Source organism: Oryctolagus cuniculus, chromosome X (assembly GCF_964237555.1).
Source record: "Oryctolagus cuniculus chromosome X, mOryCun1.1, whole genome shotgun sequence".
Taxonomy (NCBI): domain Eukaryota; kingdom Metazoa; phylum Chordata; class Mammalia; order Lagomorpha; family Leporidae; genus Oryctolagus; species Oryctolagus cuniculus.
Genome location: NC_091453.1, coordinates 43755179 through 43772658, shown reverse-complemented (window position 1 = coordinate 43772658; position 17480 = coordinate 43755179). Strand labels below are relative to the sequence as shown.

General features: G+C 41.4%; 2 protein-coding genes across 15 annotated transcripts in view; both read left to right on the top strand.

Annotated features, from left to right (window-relative positions):
- The window catches only part of ARHGEF9 (Cdc42 guanine nucleotide exchange factor 9), a 407702-nt gene that overhangs the window by 251628 nt on the left and 138594 nt on the right, over nucleotides 1–17480 (top strand). For 3 of the 14 annotated variants that reach the window (XM_008272708.4, XM_008272705.4, XM_051827738.2), the window contains exon 1: nucleotides 10174–10539. The exons of 6 other annotated variants lie outside the window; for them this stretch is intronic. Coding sequence is in view for 4 of the 8 variants with exons in the window: in XM_051827740.2 (XP_051683700.1) it covers nucleotides 10538–10546 (9 nt within the window). In the remaining 4 variants the exon portion in view is untranslated. Of the gene's footprint in view, nucleotides 1–10173; nucleotides 10551–17480 lie in introns of those variants that run through there. 5 more of the 14 variants (XM_051827740.2, XM_051827737.2, XM_051827739.2 and 2 more) reach the window with 3 other exon arrangements.
- Nucleotides 10183–10458, top strand: LOC138847741 (uncharacterized). Its single transcript, XM_070067441.1, has one exon. The coding sequence runs from the start codon at nucleotides 10183–10185 to the stop codon at nucleotides 10360–10362; it is 180 nt and encodes a 59-aa protein (XP_069923542.1). The 3' UTR covers nucleotides 10363–10458.

Sequence of the window (17480 nt, the reverse complement as noted above, 5' to 3'; positions counted from 1 at the left end):
ATGTCTATGCTAACAGGGAACAGAAGACCAAAGAAATCTCAAATTCTGAGCTAGTAATATGGACCTTTTAGTCCCTTTTGGAGGAATTCTCACTAACCAAGTCCTTTGGTGTGAGGAGGGACAAAGATTGGGATTCATAGGCTGCAGCAGTCAATACTTTCCATAACAGACTTCCTCAGCATCCTAGGTCAACAGGGTATGCCTTGGAGTTCATTCACTCATTAATTTAGTCAGTCATTAAAAATGTATTTATTAAGTGCTAACAAGCCCTGTTTTAGGTGCTGCAGATATAGCAATGAACAAGTCAGTCTCTGCCTTCATGGAGCATATCTTTTTATAAAGGCAGCTAATAAACCAATGCACAAATCATTCTATAAAATATTGCAAGGAGTGATGAGGGCTATGGGGTAAAATCTTGTAAGGGAGGAGAGAGTGATACGGCAGTACAATGTTAGATAAAAGGACTGTTTTTGAGGAGGTGAAGAGCTAAACATACAGATAGTTAGGGTAAAAGTCTTCAGGCAGAGCCAAACTCTTAATCCTTTTTCTGATTTCTTCCTTAAAATTCCACCCCACTAAACAATATGTGCAACTAAATTCATTAAGAGTGACCATCACCCTTTGCTCAGGTACCACCTGAGACCAGGTCCATGCCTGGCACACTTTGGGAAAGAGAGTTGAAGCTTTAAAGCTTTATTTTAAGCTGCAACCAAGTCATAGGTGTCTGAGCTTTACATAACTTAAGAGACGTGTCTCAGGTTACATAGCTACCACAAATCAGAGGCTGAATTTATATCCAAAAGTCTTAACTCCTTGTCCATTATTCTTTTCACTTTGCCATGAGCGTCTCAAGGTATGTGGGACTTCAGCTGCACATTTGATCATTTGCCATTGTAGGTTAATGTGAGATCACAGTAACTCTTCCTAAGTGTTCATTAATAGGGAGATCAGTGTTCAAAATAAAGGAAGTAGCAGTCCCACTCCATTCCCCATTGGTCACTCTCACCTGAATATGTGTTCTGAGTGATGTAGGCAAACTGAAGAAAAACCAGCCGGGGGAGGGAAACTGAAAATCATGACACAAGTGACAGAGCTTGAAAAAAACAGTAACTTTTATCTTTAGATCATGTGTGAAGAGGGAGGGATTAGGATTTGAACTCATTATGGATGTCTTCAAACACTTAGGAAGACTAGTGCTTAGAAGGACTTGAATTTTTGTCCCCTTCCCCCTTCACTTTTTGGCATGAGCCAGAATGTTGCACTCTAAAAAATGGGCAGAAACCATAAGATAATGAATTTCAGCTCAAAAAAAAGATAATGGTGTTAGAAACTTCAGAATGTTTCCTGTTACTGAAAATATTCCATCAATCTGCTGGACAAAACTTATCAGGTATAGTGGACAAAAGGAATGGGCTTTGAATACAGATCTCAGTTCAAATCCTGCTGCTGCTAGATCCTACCTGTATGACTATGGATAAATTATATAAACACTGTGAGTAGTATTTTCTTACTGTTTAAAATAGCAATAACAAATCCTTATTCTTGTACTTCTGGGGATAATGAAATAAAATAGTATATAGTATATTGAAAGGCCTAGCACCGTGTGCACCTAAAAGGAAATACAACTATTTATTCCTCCTTTTCCTTCCTCTCATCACATACACTGGAGAGAGGATTCCTACTTAGGGAGATAGGGAAAAAAGAGGTTTTCCCTATCAAGCATGAAATTCTATGATTCATTCTGTAATTGTCAGTAGTTTTATTCATTTTCTGATTGTACTTGGGACACTTAATGTATGCATTGAAATTATATGCATCATCATCTCCTCCACTAGACTATAAGCTTCCTGAGAACCTTGCCGTACTCCTGAGCTGTCAGAATAAGTGCTTATTGAATTGAACTGATTTTGGAGGGGTGGTGATCTCTGTGCTGAATAATTGAACTACATAGGATTTTTTTTGTCCTTGGGGAACTGACTCTCTTAGGTAGAGCTAACATGCTTGAACATGCAAGAGTATCTAGTCATGTCAATAACCAAGACAATGAATAGACAGGGTTCAGTGTCTGCTGAAGCATTGACTATGGAGTAGCTGGGATGGTGGTTGATAGGCAAATAAATAAGTAGCAGTCAGGGTGACAAGACACAAAGACAGACTTTTTCTTGAGAATGCTTGCTGGCAGAAGTGGGTCTCTGAGAACTGTCTGAAACATGGGAAGCAAGACAATTAGGAACTGCCTTTTTTCCAACAGAAGGCAAAGGTTTCAGATCTAGGTGTCTTATATCTGAGAGGTAGGCCACTGTAGCCCACATTAGGGCAATGAAACAGTTTCTTTTTCCTGTGATCCAGGGGATATCAGATGCAGTTAAATGATGAGACATATGTCACCTGGTGGCATCAGTATAGCTTAGTGTTTACGAGCGTAAGTTCTAGAGCCAGACTGTCCAGGTTTACATCTAGACTACAGCAATTACCAGCCATGTGATCCTGGGCAAGTTAATTAACTTCACTTTGCTTCAGTTTCCTCATCTATAAAATAAAGACAATACTGTAGAGATATATAGATACTATATAATATTGTGAAGACTGAAAGAGCTAATACAATGGCATGTCAAAAAGATTGGAAAAATGCAATTGGCACTCGGTTAAGATGCCATTTGGGACACCCGCACCTCAGGTTGGAATGCCTGGATTTCAGTCACAGCACCTCAGGTTGGAATGCCTGTATTTCAGTCACAGCTTTGTTTCTGATTCCAACTTCCTACTAATGCACATCCTGGGAGGCAACAACTGATGATGACTCCAGTCTGCCACCCATGTGGGAGACTCTGATTGAGTTCTAGGCTTCTAGCTTTGTTCTAGCCCAGGTTGCTGTTGGAATTTGGAGAGTGAATCAGTGGTTGAAAGGTCTCTCTCAGTGTTTCAAATAAATAAATAAAAATTTAGAGAAGGCTTGTAGGAAGAAATGGAATGAAACAATAAGTGTTTTAGGGTAAAAATTTGAAATATATACAGTTTTTTCATAATATACATTTTTTCACAGACTTTTTGAAGTACCCTCATATAGGTAAAAGGCTTATTAGAACAGCATCTGGCAGAGAATAAACACTTTGTGTTAGCTATTATCACCATTTGTTGAATTGCATTTGAATGCTAAAAAATAATGTGAATTTGGAACCACTTGTATTCTACACCCTGTCATGGAGTAGTTATCTCCTTACCAATGTTTGTGGCAGAAGTAGCAGTATCTGGCTTAAAAAGCTGGAGACACTTCCTACCAACTAAGATTGTTCCAAAGATAAAGGGGCTGTCTTGGGAGATAACCAACTGGCAGGAACGTTACAGAGGGATTGAAGGATGGAATTGGGATTATGCTAGACCAAGAGATTCTCTGATTCCTTGATGCTCATCAGCAGAAGGGTCGGTTCTGGGTTGTAGGTACTGCTGCTCAAAATGTGGGGAACTCCTATAATTCTTTTATAATTATAAGCAGAATTGAACGGCCATCTAACTCAAAAAGCTAACCAGAGTTGCCATAAAATGCCATGTTCCAAAGTCTGAAATATCTCACAAATACTTTTGAGACCCAAGATAAAGGGTTTTGCTTCCCAGTCTGCTTGCAAATAGTTATGTAATCTGCACAGGTTGCTTCCTTTCTTTGGTAACCTGGAATATGAGGGTTTAGTTTTTCAACAGTCCCATCAGGTCTTGCTTTCTGTTGTTGGAAGATGTGACTCTTTGGGTAGGAACAAGAGGATGAAGCAGACATGCATTCTGTGGGTGTTCATGAAGCACCTGCTAAGTGTCAGGAAAATAATGAACAAAACAGGCATAGTTTCTGCCCTCATAGCTCCACAATCCAATGGAGGATACAAAAAGAAAAAAAAAGTTATTACATGGTTTAAAAAGTGTTCCAACAGAGCTAAACACAGGGTTCTATGAGAGAGGAATATTATCCAAAATATTTCTGAGTGAGGGAGGTGTATCAGAGACTCTTCTGGAGGAGGTGGCGCCTGAGATGAGCTTTATGATAGAAGCTGGAGGGGGTGAGCAGCAGTTTACACAGACCCTGTGGTAAGACAGCCTGGTGGGTTATCAGAAGTACTGTAGATTCTACATAGCTGGAGAAGAGTCATTGAAAGGGCATTGGTAAGAGCTGAGGTTAAAGACATCAAAGGATACCATATTGGCTAGACATTGTGTGCCATTCTGCAAAATTTGCCTTAAAGGCAGTGAGGAGCCATTAAGAGTCTGAGCAGAGGAGTTATATCTGTTAGATTTCAGCTGCAGAAAATAAAGCACTCTAGTGCTTCTCAATAGGAAGTTTTAATATAGAAAATCAAATGGTTACCAAATGGGTGAGAGAGGTAGAGGTTCAAGTTTTAGTCTGTGCCCTCAGAAATGACTCCAAAAACAATGCCAGAGTAGCTGCTATGTCTGCCACAAGTAGGAAGTTGAGACATCAGGCACTCTTAAGAGCATTTCACCTTTTCTGTGATCTAGGAATCAGGAAGCTGCCACCAACTGAACTGTTGGCTAGAGTATTATCATACCTGTCAGATTTACAGTGGCAACAAACAAACAAGTAAAAGTAAAAGTCCCATTCTCTGGTTCAGAAAATGCCAACACCTCCACATATTGTGCTCACCAACAGAAACAGCAGGGATATGGCTTCTGCCTTACAATGCCTTTCTAAATATTGTACACTTGCACATGTTTGGCAAAACTGTGTCACATCCAGAATGCTAGCTGCAAAGGAGTCTGGGAAATGCCAATTTGTTGTAGCCTTTTTATTTTTAGCTTTTCAGCAATAAAAGAAGGTAAGCTATAAGGAGGGTGGCATGGATCTTTAGTAAACAGTACATAGTATCTGTCACAGGACTGATAAAAACAGAACTGCTTCTGAGAGAGAATTTGGGCAGGAGGGAAGAGGCTGAATTAGTGGAAAAGAGCAACATAAGAGATCAGATAATGAATGATAATAGATCAGACATGATGAGGAACTAATTAAGGATACTGGCATCAGGGAGAGAAAAAGGGGGACAAATGAGTGATAGATTAAGAAAGAAGGAATCAGCAGGACTTCAAGACTGGCTGGCTATCTGGTGAGGTTACAGAGAGATAAGACTTAAGGATGTCCTCTTGGTTTCTAGCTTGTTCAGTTTGTTTTTGCCATTCTCAAGAGACAGAGAACTCAGAGGAAGAATGAGATTATCAGGTATGGGAGAAAATGACTTCCATTTTTAATTTTATTGACTTTGAGGTGTTCATGAGATATTCAGGAAGAAACATCCAGGAAGAAGTCAGAGTTTCACCTCTGGAATTACAGAGAGCTACCTGGGAGTCATCAACAGAGATGACTCTGCCATGCAAGCAAGTGATTGTGCCTGTTTTGTTCCTTACTGGTGTCCAGTAACTCCATTGAAAGGAGGTGCATCAGTGTTTAAGGTAGATGGTAGTTCAAGCCTTGGGAGCGGATGAGCCCATTCAGGGATGTGCAGAATGACAAGAAAAGGTACTGATATTAGAAGAACTCTGAGAAATCATGCATTAACGACTGGAAAAATGACACAAGCAGGATATGAAGACATTACCACCAGATAGGTCATGTGGAGAGTCCCCAAGGCAAAGGATCATTTCAGGAAGGAGAGTCATTAACGTAATCAAATGGGAGAAGAGTCAAGAAAGATAAAGATGGAAACCTGGTCATGAGATCTAGCAAAAAGTTGGTCATTTGTTTATAGTTATAAAGGTTCCAGGTTTTTATGGGATGATGAGGGTAAAGCCAGGCAGCAGTGGGCTGAGAGGTCAAAAGAGAAGCAGGAAGTAGAAACAGTAAGATAGAACTTTTGAAGAAAAGGAGAATATTCCAGTTGTTTATATTATGGTATTATCTTCATCACCAGTATCTGTCTCAGCGTTATCTAGGAGAGTGGGTTTCAAACTGTTTTGAACATTACTTGCTGTAATAAGTACATTTTACTCATACCCATTACATTACACAAAAGTTTTGTGAAATGATATCTACCCTAGCTATATGGACATTTCATGTGAATGAAATCATACAAAAGCCTTTTGTGCATGCCTCTTTCACTTAGTATGTGTATGTGTGTGTGTGTGTATACGTGTACTTACATGTGTGTGTGTGTGTGCATGTATCAGCATTCTATTCCTTCTTCTTAAGGCTGAATAGATATTCCATTGTATGGATATACCACATTTTGTTTAATCCATTCACCAGTTGATGAACAATTGAATTGTTTCCATCTTTTGGCTATTGTGAACAATACTGCTATGAACACTCATGTACAAGTTTTTTTGTGTAGACATGTTTTCCTTTTAGGTATATACTTTGAAGTGGAATTATCAGGTCAAATAACTCATATTTAACTTTTTGAGGAATTGCCAGACTATTTTCCAAAGTAGCTTCACCATTTTACATTCTAATAGCTGTATTAAGGAGGGTGGCAATTTCTCCATAGCCTCAAGGACATTTGTTATTATCTTTTTTAATTACAGCCATTCTGGTGGATATAAAGTGGTTATCTTCTTACAAACAATGCTGTAGTGAATTTCCTGCATTTCCATTTCCTGAATTTGATTTAAATTTCCCTGATGGGTAACCATGTTGAGCATCTTTTCATGTACTTATTGACCATTTCTTTGGAGAAATGTTCAGATCCTTTGATAATTTTTTAATTGAGTTATTTTTCTTTTTAGGAGTTTCTAGAGCTCTAGACACAAGTCCCTTATCAGACTTATGATTTGCAAATACTTTCTCCCATTCTGTTGCGTTCACTTTTGGCCTTTGAAGTACAAATTTAAGAATTTTTATGAAGTACAATTTGCCTAATTCTTATTGCTTTTGCTTTTCAAAAAACCTATTTGATAACACTCTGACCTCAGAATTAACCCATAAGGCTTCCTGGTTGGGCTGAAAGGCCTGCAAGAGCATTTCAGGCATGGAAATGCAAGACTCTGTGATAAAAAAAAAATCCTATACAGAGGATCTCTGTGAGATCTCAGAGGAAAGAAAGGGTCATCAAAGAAGGAGACACTCTTCTCTGAAGGGAGAACATCCACTTTGCTTATGGCCGTGTCCAAATACAGACGGAGTCTGTGGTCACAAAAGGCTTCCATAGCCTTGGCAGCCCATGACAAGAGCCTCAGATGATCACTGACGTCATAAAAAAGAGTGTTAATTGTTAAAAGAACAACAGTAGTCACTGTGTACTTGCTCCCCAAGTGGGACCTCTGTCCCTATTGAATTGTAATATGAGAATATGAGAATCGACTGCAAATTCTCTCCCCAAACTGTGCTCTATATGTTGTGTGTGGGCATGGGGGCAAATTGTTGAAGTCTATGATTAGCATAGAGTTGGTCCTCTGTATATAAAGTCATACTAAAAATGATCCATAATGAAGAAGGAGATGGAAGAGGGAATAGGAGGTGGGATGGGAGTGGGGGAGGAGTTTGGAGGAAAGAACCACTATATTCCTAAAGTTGTATCTATGGAAAAATGCATTCATTAAATAAAAAAAAAATCCTATTTGAGAAAGACAGAGAAAGAGCAATCTAGAGAGAGCACTCCCATTTACTGATTTATTCCCCAAATGTCCACAATGGCTGGGGCTGGGCCAGGCCAAAGCTGGAAGTCTAGGTTGCCCATGTGGGTGGCAGGAAACCAATTGCTTGAGCCATTACCACTGCCTCCCATGGTCTGCATTAGCAGGAAGCTGGAGCCAGGAACTGGAGCTGGGTATGGAACTCAGGTACTACAACATGGAATGTGGGTATCTTAACCAGGGTCTTAACAGCTAGGCTAAATACCCGCTCCTGTTGCTTGTGCTTTCATTTCTAAAAAAACAAATCAGGGGCTGGTGCTGTGGCATACTGGGTTAAGCATTAGCCTGCAGTGCTGTCATCCCATACGAGTGCCGGTTCACATCTAATTAATAATAATCCTTAATATCAATATTATTTGTGTTCCAATTTGCAGTTGTATTATGTGAAAAATGTGTGTGTACATGCATGCACCTTCTACTTGAGTCAATTAATCCATTTTCATCCTATTTATTCACAAAGAAGCAGATTATTGTTTTTGTAGTTTTTTTTTTGTTTTGTTTTGTTTTTTTTTTTTTTTTTTACAATCTGGATTCTACAGTTTGTATCCCTATACTGCATTTTAACCTGTTCGTCTATGCTCTTTGTGTTCTATAAATTGATAATTAGATCTAGAAACTTGATCTTATTCAGAGTTTGTTGCTGTTTGTTGTGACAATAATCATTCATAAGTAGTGCTAAGAGCCAAAGTGGGTGCTGAAGTGGGGACTTCTTAAGGGTTTGTTGTATCTTGCAGGGCCAATGATAATTTTGTTTATGACCTGCATCCATTAAGAATTTTCAATAATCTAGTTAAAATGGATGACAGTTCTAGCTTCAAAGATTTTTAGAAAATGGAAAGTAATTTTGAGTCTGTAGTATGTTAGCAGTTCAGAACTTAATTCTTTCTGTGTCTTATCCAGTTTCCAGCCACTGTCTACCATTATCTGTCTATTCACTCATACAGTTTTAAATGTAACATCAAGAAGGCCCTGAGCATTCTTCCCTATAAAAGAGCCCTTGGTTCTTGAGAGCTCAGGAAACTCTTGAAATAGTATGCATTTTTCTGAGGTGAGTGTTCTGAGGTTTCACTGAATTCTCAGGTAAGTCTTGAATCCTCATGTGACAGAATAGAGGTGGAGGCCCAGAGAAGGGAAGAGAGTTGCCCAAAATTAATACAGCAAGCTTTAGGTAAGGCTGAAAGTAAATCTGAGACCTTCTGGTCTCTACTTCAAGCCCCTCCCCCCTGCTTAGTTCCAGATATGAGTCACAGAGCACCCAGTGATTACAAGCAGATTGCAAGTTTTGTAGAGGTTTCCCCATGATGAATATTTAACCCTTAGCTACTTTCCTTCTTAGTATCCTGTATGCTCAGAGTACAAGTTGTCATAGTCTGAAGAAACCATATTTAGGAAAGGGCATCTGACCAGGCCAGGGCACCAGTATCAGAGAAAGCCAAATAGTGTGCCAAGTAGTGTCCGTGAGGTTCTGTCCACAGCACCAGTTTAATTTTTGTAGCTGTGAGTTGACAGAGGTCAAAGACACCTTTGCTTTCCACTTAGCTCTGGCTCCAAAGTGGTTGCCAAGGTATATGCCTTCTCCTCACTCATCTATTCCTTTTTTACATTCCTTTTCCCTTCTCCTCATCCTCTTTTCTCATCATATCCCCTATCTCTTCTTCCTCCTTCCCATCTGCCCTTCTCTTTCTCATTGTTTTCTTGGTCTCCCCCTCCGTATCTCTTTCCTTCCCTTTTTTTTTTTTTTAGTCCCCCGCTCCCTCTTTCTCCTTCCATCTGATACTTCCCTCTTTCCTAGTCTCCTCCCTCCCTCTCTGCATCTCACCCCCAACCAGCTTCCCACCCCTACGCTAGCACTGATGGTGGGTGACTCCCACTTGTGGGGATGGAGCGAGCCAGCTCCGGGAGCCTTGGGCCCTCCGATTGGCTGCTGCGGCTAGCACGCCAGTTCAAGTCCCGCCCACTGCGAGCAAACGCGCCGCTGCGGCACCTGCTATTGGCTGATTCGGTTGTCAACAGCGCTGGCCGCGCCTCACGCAGGCGCCCGAAGTGTCTCTGTGAATAAAAAGGCAGCCTACGGGCTGAGGAGGGGGTTGGGAAAGGAGAGAGAGGGCCGCGAGGCAGGGATTGACCGAGTGGCTGCCAGCCTGGAGCTCCGCGAAGAGAGCGAGCGAGCGAGCGTAGGAAAGCGAGCGAAATAGAGAAAGTAGGGGAGACCGAGACTAACCGGTAGCCAGCCAGGCAGGCAGACGGACGCACGCCCGGACAGACAGACTGAGTAGGCGTCGGAGAACCTGTCACAGGTTCCTCCCGCCTTTCCCTTTGAAATCCAGGATTTTGCCTTTTCCGTGGCGCCCGAGAGAGAATGCTGGACTCTGCCGACTTCAGCGCAAGCTAAGATTTCTCAGCTAGGGAAGAAAGATCAGCCCAATCCTGAGAAGGGGGGAAGCAAGCGCCCCTATCCCCATCCCCCTCCCCTCCCCCCCGGCCAAACTCGGGCGCCAAACCCAGCCCTTCCTTAACCACCCGACTTCCTCCTTTCCTTTCTAGCATGGTGGCTGTATGGACAGTCTGACAGAACAGAGACTGACATCTCCCAATCTGCCGGCCCCCCACCTGGAACACTACAGTGTTCTGCATTGCACCATGACCCTGGATGTGCAAACTGTAGTCGTTTTTGCCGTGATTGTAGTCCTCCTGCTTGTCAATGTCATACTCATGTTTTTCCTGGGAACGCGCTGAATGGAGTCCAGCCACCTGAGCTGTCGCGAACTCTGGCTTTGATTTCATCCCGAGAGCCACCAAGAAAAAAATTACCGAGAGACAGACAGAGACAGGGAAAGAGAGGGAGAAAACGAGCAAGCTTTCTTACTCAGGGGGGAAAGCGTTTTGAGCTTCAACATGGCCTCGCTGTGATATGTATGACGTTGGTATATTATCTCTCCCTAAATCTTTTGTCATGTCTTGTCTTTTAAGTATGCCTGTGAGTGTAGTTGCTTATTGCTTGAGTGAAATTGTTGATAAAGAAATGCTTTCTATTTAAATGCATGCATGTGTGCATAGCATTCTTCATCTATGTGACGTTCATGGAGCAACCTCTGTGTCCTTAAACAGTAGCTTTGCTATTTGTGGTGTCTTGTCAGCTCATTTTCTTGAAAGCTATCCTTAAACTCCATCAGGGAATTTTAGTCAAAATTTCTCTCTTGCCATCAGTAGTGCATTTGGGTTTGTTGGGGGGGGGGCAGGGTTTGTGGAAGAGCATGATGAATTTTTGGCATTGTAGAAAAGACAGTTTTACATTGGATGTTTAGAGGTGGAAATTTGATGCAAAGAATGGATTTAGGGAAAATGACTCTTTAGTCTCTAAGGGAAGCAAAAATTTGGGAAGTGACGTGATGGAGTGCGTCGAGCTGGCAGTTGGTGACTGTGTCCTCTGAATCTCAGTTTGCTGTCCAGGGTTCACAGTTTTCAATTGCCAAAGAAGCCACTTTTAAAACATTTCTTGTAGCATTAAATGGGACATAAAAGCATTCTATGATATTTTGAATCGGCAAGAGAGGATTTTGACGAGATGTTTGGATTCCTTTTCCTAAAGATTGTACCCCTGGATTTGTTTTGGAGATTTTGTCTATGTGTCATCCAAAAATCCAAAGCCAGTTATTTACCGGTCTTGGAAATCATAATATTTGGATATGGTGCCTTCGGGGTAATCTTATTTGCAATGATGTTCTTGAACTACATTTTAAATAGAACTTTATAGTGCTGATTAGAAAGTGGTGGTGTTATTGTTAGCTTCCTTATTTCTTGCTTTAAGATCATACGTCTTTCTGATTGAAACATTACTGTAACTTGAAGCATGTAATGTACTAAATTAAGAGTTTTGAGCACCAAGAAAAAAGTCTAGATGAAATGGGACAAGAGTTTGGGAAACATATGAGCTAGAAACAGCATTCTGATTTGAGATGTTTGCCTGTCTCTGTCAGATGGTAGTGGTGGTGGTTGCTGTTATTATTGCTGTTATTATTTTTATATTTCTGTTTCCTCTGAGAATTCTTTTGGTAGAATCAAGGGAAAAAAATTGTGATGCCAGTATGCATAATACTTTTTTTCCCTTCCTTTGCTGATGTAGGCAGGTCTTCCTCATTCTGTTGCTTACCTGATTTTAAATAGTGCCATTTATGGCTCATGTAGCAATGAATCAGGGTGCATATATGTCCACACACATGCTCCCTCCTCCTACACCCATGTGGGCGGCTGCTCCTGTGTGATGTGCAAATCTGTTGGAATTATGCTGTCAAGTTCCTTGTCCTGTTGTTCAGTCTCTTTGGAAATGATGATGAAGGGAGAGGGGCAGTGAAGAGGGTCCCTGGAATTGTTCTGACCACAGGACCCAGAGAGTATTATTTAATGGCGGCAGATGAGGTTTGGGGCCTCAAAGTGCACTCTGATTGACTTGTGTGGGTGAGAAGCTGAGTTGCTTCTTTTCTTTTTTTCCCTATTTGGTACCTCGGTGTAAGTGTAACCTGGGAAGTTTGCTGGCATTGATTCTTATTAACTACTCTTTGGTCCCTTTGTGAGGCCCCCTTGGGTGGAACTCAGAACTTCTTTCTTTGTAAAGACAATCTCGGAAGACCCCCTCCCCCATTAGCTCCAGCTGTATTATTTAAAGTAAGCTTAATCTTTTCAGGCACTTTGTTTTGAGGCAGTTTTGGGGAATGGGGAATGCTGTTTGCTGAGCAATTGCAGATCTGGGTTTTTCTCTGTTTAGCAGCTATTTGACCTTGGGCAAATTTTTTCTTCTTCAGTGGGTTTGGGATTCCCTGTAACATTGGCGTTTTGTAATGGTTGGACTAGATGGCCCCCAAGTTCTTACATTCTGTGATTTGGGGCACTTGAAGGAACTTGAAGTCAGAAGGGGGTGAACTGAAAAGACAAGTGAAAAGACAAATGAAGTATTAATCAATGGATGATGAGAGGAGGGGATGGATATCTGGCTACTGGTACGTGGAGAATAACTTTTAAGAGATTTTTTGCCTGGTTTTGTGGGCATGGAACTTGAACTGCAACTGTTGAACGCTTTGGTACTTTTACTTTTGCCTAAGTGGGGGAGGTAAGGGTCTCTAAGGCTAGTCTTTTGATCTAAGTTTATGAACAAATAGTGTCAGGAAATGCACCTCAGGGTGCCTGACGGACTCTTGGCTGAAAGCCTTGAGGAATGTGTGTGTGTGTGTGTGTGTGTGTGTGTGTAGGGTGGTGGCAGTATGTTTGTGGGTGTGAGTGCACCCCCTTCTCTGTGCGTGTGGGGGAGTACACTCCTGAGTGTGAAGGGGATTGGTGGTGTTAGGAATGAGGAAAGATGGCATTGAGTTCCACAGTTTTGAATGGCCTCCTTGTGCTAGGGCCTGTAAAGATTTAAATGGTACTGGGATGGATGGGTATCCCTCATGCCAGTCTTCCTCTCACCACCTGAAAACCCTCAGGTTAGAGGGGAAGGTTGAAAGAACCCTTCTATCAGTAATTTAGCTGTCCTGGTTAGCGCTTTGCACATTCACTTATCTCTAGGCAAATAAAGGGATGTTGCTAGCCAGATGGTAGGCCACCCTAGAGCAGCCAGAAGGAATTTTGGGGAGTAGAGAACAAAAGGTGGCAGTGTGACTTTTACTTGTGTGAATCCCAAAGGCTTGGCATTTCTCCTTCAGACATGTGAGAGTATGCAAAAAGAGAAAAGAGTGGGAGAAAATGAGAAATGCAGCCCAGAGGAGTGGAACCCCTTGCATTTTAACTTATCTTCTTTTTTCTCTTCCCTACTTTCTCTCCAACTTTTTCCTTTTTTCCTTTTCTCCTTTCATAGTTGTCAGTGGGTGAAAAGTAACAAAAGCGATTTTTTCCCTCTCTGATTTATCTTAACTTTGCCCCATAGAACTCCTCCCCTCCTCTCTGAAGCCTTTGAGTAGAGGATAAGCTTTTGCTACTAGGAGGGGCAAAATATTAGCTAGGGCATTTTGGCTCTTACCCATCCCCCAATACCTCTCCACCCCCCAGCACCAACACGGAATTAAAGAAAATGTCCTCTACTGGTATCCTAGCAACGCTTGCATCGCTCAGCACCTGCTGAGCTCCAGAGCCCACCATTTAAAGGCCTAGGCACCAGTATCTGGAAAAAGGAAGACTTCAGAACAGTGGGACTTGGAGAGATGCTTTTGAGGGGGGGACAAGAAAAGAACAAGATTCCTGTTTCCTGAAAATGCCTAGAAAACATGTCCACAGCAGGACATACAGAACCTGTTCCAGCCATGAGGTCTGTTTATTGAAAAAATCCTCTCCAGTCATACCCTCTCCTTAAGATTAACTGAGCTATTTCACTTCCTAGCTTTAATGCAAGGGGGGTCTGCAGGTCTTTAAAAATATTTTCACCGTAACTTTTTGCTGCTGCAGAAAGGGGGTGAAGTGAAAGCTTAGTGGGAACAAACAGAACAGCTCTTTTCTTCCTCCGTAGAGACAGCCTCCATCTGTCACAACCTGCAACATCTGCTTGTGCAGTGTGCCCCAATTTTGTTTGTGGCTTGGGGAACCCAGCCCAGCAGTAGCGTGGATTTTGATAAGTTTTCTTTCTGTATTGTCAGTCTACTAGTTTTCTGAATCAGACAATTGGACAGTTTCATTGTGGAACCTGTGAACAGCACTTGGGTCTTGACTCAGATTCCCTTGCCCACTTGTGTGTGTGATTAAAGCTGTTAGGGAGCTGAGGGATCCCAAATAGCCTTGGGATTATGTGCCCTTCTGCCTGATCAAGAGTGCTTGGCTGTGGCCAGAGGGAACACTCTGGTGGCGCAGGGATGGTGCCAAAGTATGGCCTCCTCTTTAGCTTTTGTCTGCCATCTCAGCCTCTGATTCCTTGGCCTATGGAGTGCTTGCTCTGGGCAGAGATATGGAAATTGAGCCTCTTCTCCTAAAATAACTGCCTCCTCAGAAGACCTCCAACAAGGCTTCTGGATCCAGCCCCAGTGGCTTTGCCCCAATACATGGCATGGAGAAGAAGAATCTTAGAGTCTGCAGCCCTTATTTCCGGTTCTGCAACTTGTCCTAGGCCAACTGAGTTTTCTGGCTTTCCAAGAATCCTTGATTAAAGTTTAGCTTGCTTCCAGTTTCTATCCAGGGTAGCTCTGGATGGATCTGGCTTTCTAGAGCGTTTAGTTCATTGTTATTTGCTCTGGGACCAAAGTATAAAGTGAAAAATTAGGAAGGGGATGGGTGTAGAGGGAGATAACGCTTGGGAAACAGTCCAGTAATGACTGTGTAATAACCCCTTGTCAGTGCATGGTCCTGTGGAGTTTACAAAGCGATTTCACATCCTTTCTAATTTGAGCATCACATCAACCTTGTGAAGTGGGTAGGGGTGATTGTTATTCTCAGTTTTATAGATGTGGAAAGTAAAGGTCAGAGAGACTGGTGAGACAGGAATGGGATTGCCTTTCAGAAAGTGGAGCAAGTCAGAGTTGATCATTCCCAGCTAGTGTGAAGCTAAAAGGGGTCAGGTGGGGAGGGAGGTATGTGTCATCCCTGAAGTCATACTAGCTGCCTCAGCTACTTGTTTACATTTTAAGTGCTTTTTAGTACCTTTCATTTGTGTAGTGCTTTTGCACAGAGTTCTTTATAAAATGTTGCCTTTTTGTCTCAAATATCTATCAAAGGGTTCCTTTAATCCTATGAAAACTCAGTATTTGGAATCCTCAGGTGAAAGGCTAATGTGAATTGCTGAGGCCTAAAATACAGACTATTTTGAGAGAACTTCAGTTTTCATACAATTGTCCTTCTTTTTGAAGCTCTTATTTTTCTACATTTCTTTAAAAATATGCTACCCAGAATCAATCATGCAACTCCAGGTGCCACCTGACCAGAATGAAGTACAAAGGGACTTTGATCTGTCTGTAAAATATCTAATAAATGCAGCCTTCTCCTGGTTCTTAACCCTCACTGAACATTCTGATCACTTGGGGATTTTTTAAAATATCTATACCAGGTCCCTATCATGAGAGATTCTGATTTAATTGGCATGGGATAGATCCTAGGCAGTTTTATTTATTTATTTATTTTTAATTTAAAGCTCCCCAAGGTGATTCAAATGTGCACCCAGGGTTAGAAGCCACTGCCTTAGCCTTTTGAGCTCTGAGGTTATAACCCTTTCCTATCTAGTCCTGTCTTCTATGCTCTTGTGAAGTTGGCCTTTTGAGCCAAACTTTAACTGTTTTTTTTTTAACCAAATTGGTTGCATTTTACTTTTGTTTGGTTGGTCCATTATTCTAGCTTTTTAGGGGTTTGAAATTTTTTTTTCGTGCTATGCAAAAATTAACTGTCCCCTTTGGCATTCAGTCAGTTATATTCTGTTTTAAGTTGCTTGATCTATTAAGTCTTTTAGGGTTTTTAAAATTTTTTCTTCATGTCACACAGTAGTTTGGCAGTCTTTTCTAACATTGCATCAATTGAAAACTGAATAAGTATCAGTGAATTTATTAATTGAAGAAATGTTTAATATGATGAGGTTAATTCTAGCTCCTGTGGCACCTCTGTTAATCCTCTTTTGAGTTACAACCTATTAATTTTTCTATGTATCTGGCCAGTCAGTGGAGACTCCACTTGGAGGTGCTATCATCTATCCTACCAGTCTGTTAGGATATCATAGTGCAGCATATCTGTTGTGTGTTTTGTGGGCATCAAAATATGCTACATTCATGGTAATCATCTGACAAGCCAATGGTCCCATCAGAAAAAGGATGATGGGTTACTTCACATCTTGCTCATTGTAAATCCAGTTGCAGACCCTGGTGCTCCTTGTTTTCTTTCAGTTTCTATAACCCAAGTGTTTCTTAACTGGGTCCAGACTTTGGGTGAGGGTCAGTGCCACAACTGCAATTTCTGTGTATCACATTCCTTTTCCCTCTTTGGAAAAACAGAACATCATGGGCATAGATTTAAAGCAGAATATATTTTGTTCTCAAAGAGTTCAGGAAACTCTTTGTGCATGTTTCCCTGGTTGCTTGGCTGAATTGTTTCCATTAACCCAGTAGTTCTCAGCCCTGGCTGCACATTGGAATTGCCTAGGGAGTTAACAAGACTAACAGCAATTCTTAGACTCTCTGGGGGAGATATGATTGAGTTGGTCATGGTGGAGCTCTGGCGTCAATATTTTTCTAAAAGCTCCCTGAGGTGATGGGAATGTTCAGCCAGGGGTGAAAGAATGACTGCTATGGAATGTTTCAAAGGAAATGTTAGCTCAGCCTGAGCCTAGCTTATCACACAAGTGAAGAGATAGGCCTTGCAGATGGTGAGATTTTATTCTAGAATTGTGGGGGCCTTGATGAGTTATAAGGACCCAAGTGTCCGCTCTAAAATGGAATATGCAACTCTAGAGAGTGAATAGTCTGGGGACCTATTTGAATTTAAAATATAGTCAGCCTCATGTATCCATGGATTCTACATCTCTGGATTCAAACAAATATGGATATTAACTGTTTGAAAATTAAAAAATAAGAATGCAACAGTAAAAGCCAATACAAATAAAGCAATACTGTGTAACAACTATTTGCTTAGCATTTGGATTGTATTGACTGTTAAAACTGAAAGATAATTTAAAGTGTGGGAGGATGTGCATAGGTTATATGCAAATATTATGTCTGTTTATATTAGGGACTTGAGAACCCCTGGATTTTAGTTTCTAGGGGGTCCTGGAACCAATCCACTAGAAGTTCTGAGGGATCACTGTAATCAACTGTGAGATGGTTTGAACCTTGCCGTAAAAGTTAGTCCCTGCACATTTGCCATAATGGTGGGGAAAATTCCAACATTTTTCTGGGTGTCCTCAG